We start from the raw sequence: 11,182 nt of genomic DNA on the forward strand, positions 1-11,182 counted from the left end.
ATGAAAATAAATGACTATCAGTAGAATCAAAAAACTTCAAACCAGAGCAAGTTTTTTTGCTATCAGATTATCAAAGTTTAACAAAATTTAAGCTAGCACTCTTCTTAAGGTAGTTTGCACATCCCGAGGACTTATACACACCACTTCTATCTTTAGTGCTACTGCCAAAGTAGATAATAAGGAAAATGGTGTTGAATGTTAAGTCACCTAGATGGTAATAGGTTTTCTCCAAATAAGCTGATTCAAACCAAATTAAAAGTAAAAAAGTCAGGTTTATTTAGGAACGGATCCCAGGCAAGTTCACCAGCCTTATGGGACAAGACTGAAAAAAGTTGTGGCAGGATATGGTAGGGAAGTATTTTTATAGATTGTGGGCAAAGGAAAATGACATGTTGGCCACATGCTGGGCTTGTATGGTCAACTAAGGCCGGGTTTGGGTGGCTAGCAACTTCAGGGGAGAAGGTTGCCACAGATGTCAGAAATGTCAGGAAGTTGGAACTGGGCTTTTGGTGCCTTTTCTCTGTTTGGAGGCTGAGTGTGCAGGGTTAGATGTAGAGGGAGGAATTAAGTTTATAGGACGATGTGTGTGTGTGTGATGGTGGCAGAGGGGCAAGCCAGAGACTACAACTGAACAGCAGGTAAAGGTGCTTGACAATAAGCCAGATGATCGCTCTGAAGCCTTTATGGTATAAGAAGTAACTCCCGTACTTTAGCCTTTGACCACCACTTGCATGCTATGCATATTATTAATTTCTATCACAATGATAAAGCCCCATGACCAAGACAAGTTATAGAAGGCAGAGTTTATTTGGGCTTATGTCTCAGGAAGGTAGTGTCCATAATGGCAAGGATAGAATGGCAGCAGGTGACAGACGTGGTGTCATCTGAGTCTGAAAGCACGAAGCAGATAGAGCAAACCAGCTATGGTGCAAGCCCAGCCCAGTGACATACGTCCCCCTGCAAGGTGATAACTACCTCCAAAACTGCCAAAAGGGATCAAATATTCAAGTGCCTCAGAATATAGAAGATACTGCATTCAAACTACCACAATGCTGATTGATAGAAAATTGATAAAAATCTGTAACATGGGAGAGCTACACTATTGCCATTTAGCCTACTTCCACCTGGGCTATTTAGATCACAGACTGGAATCCCTTGGACACTCTGGCTGTCTGAAAGTGCCATACCCACGGGAAGCCTCACAGGGACTGTGTTAGTCCAACCATAAATCCAAAAAGGAGAGCATTCCATCAGAGGAGCAGTGAACTCATTGCAAGATGCAGGTTAAGAATTTAGCAACCTAGAATCTTTAGGATGGCGGAAAACACTAATGCCACTTCTGACTCCACAGTGTTGTCTATTGGACACCAGGCTGACATGCATGTCTCTGCAGAAATAACTGCCTAACAATACCCAAAGATCCCACTGCTTAATCTACAAATCGCTAACATGGTCCACCCTTGTTTGAAGGCCAAACAGGGCCTTATACTCCCCACCTAAGGCAACTTAGAGCCTGATGCCTCTGACAGCACATTTAATGGCATGGCGCAGTAAAAGGGACCTTAATAACTCTTTGAAGTCACTTGTCCTGAAGACTTTGGGTTAACTCACAGCATAAGAACAATCCACCATAAAAATGGTGACTGCCTAGCTTGATTCTGTCCTAGGGAGGTGGGTGCTAAAGAATGACCCTGGGGGCATAGTTCATGAACATCACATTTATTCAAATTCTGTGAAAAACACATATGAAACAATCCACTGTGGTGCCCACTTATTTCCTGCCACTACACAGCCCAGAGGAGAGTAGGATGAGGAATTCCAGGAAGAGCAATGACGTGTGAACCAGACAGGCATAACGGCTTCTAGCTCTAGAAATTTCTAATACATATCCACAAAAGAGATTCTTGGAAAGGACAACACCACTGACTGGAGTCCCAGATGACTGGAGTCTGCTCTGACAGGCGTTCCTGATGACTCCAGGTCTATACCCACTGGAGTACCAGATGAATGGAGTCCCTATGGGCTTGGGGTCCCCTCTAGCTGGAATTAAAGATGACTGAAGTCCCTCCAATTGGTATCCTCACTGATTGTGGGAACCATTCACTGGAGACCCCACACACTGGGAACCCTGCTGACTAAGAATGGAGCTGCCTGTTGACTGGACCTCCCACTGACTGGCATTCCTAGTGGATGGCATACCCACTGATTGGAATCATTGTTGACTGGAGTCTGTGCTAACTGAGATGCCACTGATTAGACTCTGCTGGCTACGAGAGACTTCTACTCATCTTGGACAGTTGACTTACCTCCAAGGTTGAAGTGGACAGACAGTGAAGAGAGACAAAAACAAGGAGTTTTACTTCCAACATGGGAACAATAATTCAGACAACTAAATATATAAGTAGAACCCCCAAAACAGAAACCCTAAGACTCTCATTGGCAGTAGAATATGAATCACAAAAGACGAGGAGAGATATAACCATCAGCTCTAGGAGATCCCCAAAGAATAGTCCTCTGTGTAGGGCAGGTCCTAGAAGCAGCACGTCTCAGAAGGAAAAACTGTAGAAAGGTCCCCTCCACAGGAGCCAGTTCCTCACTGCAGCTGCATGGTGAGTTTTAGTGGAAGGAACAGGAATGTGCTCCCAGCCTGAGCTGGAGCATTAAGTCTGGGGTGGTCCACTTCTGGAAGATCTTGAGAGCAGCAATCAGTCTTCTTCTTTTCTTTTCTCACGAGCAGGCTTATGGGTCTGGTTCTGAAGTCTCCACTATTCCTCTGATGTCAGGTAGTCTGGGTACTAGGTCATCAGCCAGAAGTAAGGCCATTGAGAGGAAGATTGAGAAAATGTAAGTATATCTGCTCATGGTTGGGCTTCTGCATGCACTGGGGTGAGGAGAGGCCAATTGGAAAGAGCCTGTCAAACCCAAAGAAGAGAAAGTCAAAGGCATGGCAAGAGCATGTGGGGTGGTTTCAATCAGAGCCACTATTCTGTTGCTGCTTCTGTGCCTTTCTTCTATGTAGAACAGGAAGTTGGGAGGTAGGGGTAGGGGACTGTGCAGAGAGTATTCCTTTTGTTGTTGCTTCTGCTTATCTCTACCTGCAGTTAGCTTCCTGGTCCTCATCACCTAGAATTCCCTGAGAGAGTTTCAGATGACAAGAATACTCCCATGGGAAACCCACCACTATTTTTTTTTCAACCTCCTTCCTAGCCAAAGGAGCATTATAGGACAGAAAAGAGAAGCTTGTAGCAGGCAATGTTTTCCATGCTTTTCTTTCTGCATCTCTTTGTCCACATAAGAAATGACAACACAATGACCATAGGATCATGAATCTCAGTGTCCTGCAGCTGCCACTGTAAATGCAAGGAGGCACAAGACTTAGTGACCATGGTCACACTGACTGCTATGCACTGGTCTCCAGGCTGGTTCCTGTGAAACTTAATCCTCTGTCATGTCCTCTCACTTCTGTCCTTGTTCCCACCACTAAACTCATCTCTATCACACCCAGGACCTCACCTCCATCATCCCTACCTTCCTCCCTCCTCACTCTGTCTAAACATTGTTCTACTCTCTAATTTGAGTTCAACCTTGTATATTCCCCATAAGCAAGATGGATTTGTACAGTCTGGATAATGATCTGTAGTCACTGTGCTTTTAGTGGTGAATGAGAGTTCCGGATCTACTAAGAAAGATGGGCGGAAAGAACAGGAAAAATATCTTAAATGTGGGATTTACAAACACCTACCTCAGAGGAGTGGGGTAGCCTAATTGAGAGAATAAATAATCAAATGTAACAGCATCAACAGCACCAGGAGTCACACAAACATGAAGCTAAAGTCCCGTGGAAACAGCCTCTCAGGCAGCCACATTGGGATCCAATTCTCCTTTCACTTGAATGAACTTCACTGGTGGAAATTAAGGCTTGCTATTCCCACCATCTGCATTTTCATATCATGTGGAAAACAGTAGTCAAATCTGTGGGAGGTGGAAATGGACCCTCTAGCTGTATTCAGAGACGATCGATAGGTTTACTCTTGGGTTGTTTTGTGATGATTTCCTCTTCATTCTAGGGACTAAAGGACTGGCCCAACGTCAAACACAGAGTCTTGTAAGACAGTGTGAAACAAATATTCTTGGTTCTGAAGTTTAGGGAAACTGCACTTCAGAGGTATGCTGGTTAGATTTTTATTAGAATGACTTGAGCTATGGTCATCTGGAACAGGAAAACTGCTAAAAAAAAAAAAAAAAAATGCCCTTCATCAGATTGGCTGTGGGCAAGCTTGTGGGCCATTTTATTGACTAATGATTGAATTGTAGTGCCCAGGCATTTTACATAGTATCACTGTAGTTTGCACTGTATTTGATTTGGTAATCTCTGGGTACTGATGAGCGGTAGGGGTGGGGGGTGGGGTTAGGGTTGACAAGAGACCAGAACATTAAAGAGAAACCTTGATGAGCCAGGATAGTTGATGCAACTCAGCTTTGGCTGACACATTGGCCATTATTAAGATGACAGAGGCATCACAGAGCTAAAATCTCCACAAAAGCAATTTCTCAGAACATCTCAGGAGAAGCTCTAGTTTAGTGGTGACAAAGGTTGCTGCTCATGCTGGAACCTAAACTTGATAATGTGTAAGAATTTCCCAGGTGGTACTGGTTTGGGCTGCCTGAAAGCTGAAGGGTCAAAGGGCATGTAGAAAAAAGGCCACAGCTTGGAGCTGTGAGAGGGCAGGAGATTCCACTGTTGAAGGTGTAGCCTCCTTACAGTGCAGACCTGAGAACATTGGAGATGCCAAGACCGTGTGATGACCACCCATATCAATGTTAGGTGTGGAAAGATTCTACCTGACATGACAAGACAAGGTGTGTGGGCTGTAGACCAAAGAAACCCAGAGGAAGAGTGGCCCAATACCCTTCACAGCCCAGAAGATCCTGAGTCCTGTGCTTGGAACACTGAGCTGAGCCACAGGAACTGATTTACACTGCTGGATTTTGGTTTTGATGTGATGTGATGTGATGTGATGTGATGTGATGTGATGTGATGTGATTTGATTTGATTTGATTTGATTTGATTTGATTTGATTTGATTTGATTGTGATTGTGTTCTGGTTCTACCCTCTTGGAGTAAGAAAGAATTACATTTGTATTTAATTGTATGAGCACCCACATCCCACACTATCTAGATGTAACTAGATATAACTCACTCTACTTCAAGACCCATGAACTGTCTATATGCAAGGCATTAGTAAAAACATAGATAAAGCAAATATAAAAATGTTTCTGAACCATACCTTGTACTTCTTGTCATCTTATGGTGTCCTCTCACTTTTGGGGGCACACCTTCCTTGGATACTTGTTGTGAGGTGACACGCAGCAACACAGTGTCCGGATGCATGCTCCAATTCTCTTTTTCCATTTTGCCCAGCCTCTAGGCTCCAGGGAGCTTGAAGTTGAAGTCCCACTTTGTTCTGAGTTACTTAACGCCTTTCCTGCCCGGGAGCTAGTGGAAAAGCTGGTGTCTTCTATATCCATCGCAGTGTTTCTTCGTAAGTAAATACAAGGGGCAGTCATAGAGCGTTTCTGACGCATGCCCATAGTGGGTGTCTTCTTGTGTGAAACAGGGGCATTTGTCCCCCCGCTTTGTCTTAGATGATGTTGTTCATTAGAGACTAATGTCTTAAGGGAAGGTTCACTGGCCCTTCTCCTGGGAGGCAGAGGGAAAGTATCAAGGTCTGCTGCAGAAGGGAAAGGTGTCACTCCTGGATTCATTAACTTTGTTTGGTCATAATTGCCATCATCCTGACATGCCTGCATTCTCAGCAGTTGGTAAGTAGCCATAGTTTCATCAAACTTTTTGTGTTGTAATGATTCTCTAATGTCCTGCGCGTGAAACCCAATATTTTGCATGGCCACCATGATGTCAGGGTCTGGGAAGCTGGTGTCTCCATTGGAATGAGATGCAAAAGTCTTTCCCTGTTCCTGAAGCCATGGATGACTTAGGAGGTCTTCTGCAGTTGGTCTCTGCCTTGAATTTACTGACAATAAACGGCTAATTATGCTCCTTAAATTTTTAGAGAGATGAGAAGGGACTTCATACCTCCCTTGTAAGACTTTTTGACTTAGTTCTCTCAGTGTATTCGCTGGAAATGGAACGAAACCGGTCACCATATGATACAAAATAACTCCCAAGGCCCATATGTCTACCTTGGGTCCGTCGTAAGGGAGGCCGATGAAAATTTCCGGGGGAATGAATTGTAAGGCTCCACACAGCCTTTTGAGTTTTTCCCCAGGCATGAATCTAGCACCTAATCCAAAGTCAATAATTTTTACCTTTCCATGGTCATCTACTATTATGTTATCAGGCTTTAGATCTCTGTGTACAACACCTTCACCGTGGCAGTAGCCTATGGCACTGAGCAGCTGAACAAATATAGATCTAGCTTCATCTTCCTTCAGACACCCAGCCTTGCGGACTCGACTCAGTAGCTCTTCTCCCTGGGCCAGTTCCATAATTAGATAAATGTTCTGTTCTGTTTCTATCACTTGTAGAAGGGAAACAATATTGGGATGACTGAGTGTCTTCATGATTTCAACCTCCAACAATATTTGCTCCCACCGCCCCTCACATTTCACGAGGGCTTTGATAGCAACTGGAGTGCCTGTGAGGCGATGGAAGGATAGCCGCACTTCAGTAGTGCCACCCTGCCCCAAGGGCATCAGAACGGTGTACTGCCTGGTGAACACCTCCTCATTGAACAGGCTGTGCACAGAGCTGGCCTCTGATGATTCATCATCACTATCAGAGTACATGGTTGGTAGCAAGGCTACTGCCAAAGGAAATGCGGTGCTGGGGAGAAAGGAAAGGAGATATGACGAAACTGAGAGAGACGTGAGGGATGAAAGCAACAAAATCAGGAGAACCCAAAGGAAAAACAAAGGACAAAGTGAACCTTTAACCCAGTCCACTGATGATACACGCAGAGAAACCCACCCTTGATCCCCAAACCAAAACCCAGTTCACAATCTAGTAAAATAAAAAAAGCACAGCTCAGAAATGTTCTGGAGCTATTTGATAAAACTGAGAAGAGAACTAGAGAATAGGAAAGAAAAAATGAATGGAAGAAGAGAGAAATGATTGAGAAAAACATATACAAACTAACATAAAAATTTAAAACCAATACCCCAAACCAGACCAACTAATTCAAATACCAAGAAAATCAAAGCAATACCAGGACCCCCTCAAGAAATCCAAACAAAAACAGAAGCACATTAAACTCATTAATTAAATTGAAGCAAAGAAGCAAAAATTGAAAAAGCAAACCAGAGAAATAAAAAGAACTAGAAACCAGAATTAGCCACATCCAGTTAAGCATAAACTCTAGAGGTCACTAAAACCAGCAGTACTCAATGATTTTTATTTATTTATTTTTTGTAATGGGAAAAATTAAATAAACCTAAAACAAAGCAAAAAAAAAAAAAAAAAATTTTTAAAATTTGAAATCTGTAACAAAAAATCCAAGTCAGATAAAAGTAACAAAACAAAAAGGCCCCCAAACAAGTTAAACACCAACAAAAGTAAAAGTAGACGGAAAACAAGAATAGAAACAGAAAAGCAAAGAAGTAAAGCTAAAAATAGCAAACCAACTGTGCATGAGTTAGAAAGATGTCTCGTTCAGTGTAGAACCTGCTTTGCAAACCTGAGGTCCTGAACTAAATGCAAAGTACCACTGCCCACCACAGAAATAAAACAAAAGACACCAAACAAACAGGCCTAATGTCACTAGGTTTAGTCTCAACACACAGGCAGATCCCAGAGGTTCCAAGAGCCTAGCCTATAAACAGGCCACTGAATGACTCTGCTTCAGAAATTAAGTTCGTCAACATACCTTTAGTACAGCACTGAAGATTTGGCTCTGGCCTTTCCCAGGAGCTCTCTCTACGCATGTAGATGAATTTACAGAGGTACACACATGCACAAGCAGGTATATATACACACACAGCACACACCACTACACCCACACACAGTCTCACCCTCACATCCACACAGTCTCTCTCTCTCTCTCTCTCTCTCTCTCTCTCTCTCTCTCTCTCTCTCTCTCTCTCTCTCTCATACACACACACACACACACACACACACACACACACACACACACTACAAATCAATCAATCAGAAACTCAAAACCTCATACAATCTCTCTAGACGTAAGTAAATCGCACAGGTAATACTCCACACCTCCTCTCTATACCTGCAGAGATCCAGGGCAGGCCTCTCACCCTTATATCTGCTGGGTGGACTCTCACAATGGATCCTCCTGAGGTCACAGTAAGACATCATAGTTGTGCAAACTGACAGGAACTGAAAGGCCTTCAAAGATTCAGGTGGGCTCGGCAGAGCAACATTTAGGCTTTTAGAAATTAAAGTGGGACACACTGTACCCGGAGTACTGTCCACATACACAGCTAGGTAGCAGAACTGTGAAATATCCCACCACCTCTACTATTAAAGGGCACAAATAGATTCCTAGCAGGATAGAGGAGCCAGACATCGATTGGTGTCCTAGTGTCATTCCTTTGCTAAATAAAATACCCAGAAGAGATTGGGAATGGATCCTACCCTTTCAGAAGGGGGAAAGGGGGATGAGGGAAGGATTGTGGGAGGGGGAGACTGGGAATGGGGATAGTGAGTAGAATGTAAAGTGAATGAGAAAGAAAGAAAGAAAGAAAGAAAGAAAGAAAGAAAGAAAGAAAGAAAGAAAGGAAAAAAGGAAGGAAGGAAGGAAGGAAGGAGAAGGGGAAGGGGAAGGGGAAGGGAGTGAAGGGAAGGAAGGAAGGAAGGAAGGAAGGAAGGAAGGAAGGAAGGAAGGAAGGAAAGAAGAAAGGAAGGAAGGGGAAGGGAAGGGAGGGAGGGAGGGAGGGAGGGAGGGAAGGGAGAAAGGGAGGGAGGGAGGGAGAAAGGGAGGGAGGGAGGGAGAAAGGGAGGGAAGGAAGGAAGGGAAGGAAGGAAGGAAGGAAGGGAGGAAAAGAAGGAAGGAAGGAAGGAAGGAAGGAAGGAAGGAAGGAAGGAAGGAAGAAGATGGAAACAAACTGAATACTAGTATTCCTCCATGGTTCCTGCCTCTCTCTGAATTCCTTCTCTGACTTCATCCAATGGTGGACTGTTATGGGGATACTTAAGCCAAATAAAAAGTACAGTCCCCCCAAAATACCCTGACAAAAAGCAACGTGGGGAATAAGTAAGTTGGCTTGAGCCTACAATTCCGGTTTATAGTCTACCATTATGGGAAAGTCAAGTCAGGAGCCTCAATTAGTATCATTGCATACACAGTAGAGAGTAGAGGGAAGTGAATGGGTCTTGGCTTGATTGCTTCTGCTAGGCTCCATTAATCCACTCTTCCATAGTACTGATAGCTTCCTCTCCCTCTCCTCCCTCTCCCTCCCTCATTCCCCCCCTCCCCCACCTCTCTCTCTTCCTCTCTCCATATATATTACATATGTGTGTGTGTGTGTGTGTGTGTGTGTGTGTGTGTGTGTGTTTGTCATGGCAAGTGTGGAGCTGTCCATCAAGTCTGATATGTGGCAGTCAGTCTGGGGTGAGCAGCCAGACGTGATGTCTCCTAGTGGTTGTAGAAGTGGTGTACCTGATGCACTGTGGAATACTTTATGAAGAAAAGGAGGGGATTCCTAAACAGGCTGGTACCTAGAAGTTTATGTGGGGTAGGGTTTGGATGCTGTCTGACAAGGCAGGATACCTTGTCTACTTTGAGGTAATGTCTATGACTGGTGAAGAGTCCCTAATGCTAGAGCACTGCATGAGGGACATGGGTGATGTGGCAGTGGTGACTCTAAGACCTGAGATTTAGCTGTGCATATGAGGTTAGGGCAGGGACCATAGGGGGGGAAAAAAAAACATTAGTAATGTTTTGGGAAAGTGTCAGGGCTGTGCCAACAGGGCATGTTGTGAAAGTGTATTTGGAGTTGCAAGGTCATGTGGTCCAGTATAGCCTGATTCACAGCAGGAAGTGTATTCCTTGGGTCTATGTCTTTCAGGATGTGAGTAATACCAGTGTTTGTAGGGGCAATGATGTAGGATGTACACAGCATTGCTGGGTACCTAGCACAAAATGTGTCCTGGGTGTGCTCCAAGAAGACCTGATTCGTTATGTAGAGTGAAAAATTATAAAGGCCATCTTATGAAATATGTGTGAATTTTTCGCCTTAGACCTTGGGCAGAAAAGCACCTGCCAGCAGGTTTGGGTCCATCTAATTAGTTACAGAGGAGGGGGAGTTACAGGACAAAGGCCTGTTAAGAACATCCCAGAAACTGACTGGCCAAGGGAAGAACTACACCCTGCCCCCATGGTACGGCCTGCTAGTGTTCAAAAAAGGTAAAACAACCAATCCTGTGCACCCGCGCGAAAGTTCGCTTTTTCCCCACCCCGCCCATATATAAGCGCTAGACCCCTGAGCCACGAGGTCAGTCCCTCTATCCCCTATGTGAGATATGGGGATATGGGCTGGCCCAGAGCTCTGATTTAATAAACCACCTCATGTGCTTTACAGCAAGACGGTCTCTCGTGTGTCCTTTGACTTAAGTGGACCCCCTTTCTGGGGAGTCCCAGACCTTTCAGTTACAGTGTATGTGGAGCTGTAGAGTTTGTCCTGATTCCATGTGTGCTTTGGCTGTGGGGAAAGCTGGACAGTTCATTTAGCATGTCTGTGTAGTATCTGATATCTAGCAGTGTGTGTGTGGGGAGTGGGGGGATCAGAGAGATAAGATATGGATCAGAGTTGTGAAAACAGGATATGTTATGTGTCCTTGGATATGGTAATGCATTTTATGACCTCATACATTATACTTTGTGTGGGATAGAGAACAGGGGCCAACTGGTGCCCAATACATAGTACTTTTGTGCACATGAAAAAAGAGTGTGTGTGTGTGTGTGTGTGTGTGTGTGTGTGTGTATTTGTGTGTGTCTAGTGGGACTGCAATATCGGCTTGATAAAAATCAGAGGCACCTTTTATGACTTTTGTCTTTTGTGGGTTGTCTTGCAGGGACCTCTACCTAAAACTCTGGGATCAAATAGCAATATCTAACTAAACTTGAAACACAGAAATGTATGTATGTTTCATAAGCCTCACAAGTATTAACCACCTGATTTCTAGCAGCGTCTGTGATATGCTGGG

At 44.2% G+C, this 11,182-nt stretch overlaps 1 protein-coding gene across 1 annotated transcript; it reads right to left on the reverse strand.

Moving 5' to 3' along the window:
- Window positions 1–2,332: 2,332 nt before the first annotated feature.
- Window positions 2,333–6,838, reverse strand: LOC143440712 (sperm motility kinase Z-like). The gene is made up of 2 exons (XM_076927479.1): window positions 5,289–6,838; window positions 2,333–2,912 (listed from the first exon to the last, which is right to left on the reverse strand). Exon 1 carries the CDS (start codon window positions 6,805–6,807, stop codon window positions 5,320–5,322), a length of 1,488 nt encoding a protein of 495 aa, XP_076783594.1. The 5' UTR covers window positions 6,808–6,838; the 3' UTR covers window positions 2,333–2,912; window positions 5,289–5,319.
- Between the last annotated feature and the right edge of the window lie 4,344 nt (window positions 6,839–11,182).

Source organism: Arvicanthis niloticus, chromosome 30 (genome assembly GCF_011762505.2).
Source record: "Arvicanthis niloticus isolate mArvNil1 chromosome 30, mArvNil1.pat.X, whole genome shotgun sequence".
Lineage (NCBI taxonomy): Eukaryota > Metazoa > Chordata > Mammalia > Rodentia > Muridae > Arvicanthis > Arvicanthis niloticus.

What these genes read in the sequence shown, in the direction of transcription:
- LOC143440712 (XM_076927479.1), bottom strand. Translation starts at nt 6,807, where the DNA reads ATGTACTCTGATAGTGATGATGAATCATCAGAGGCCAGCTCTGTGCAC.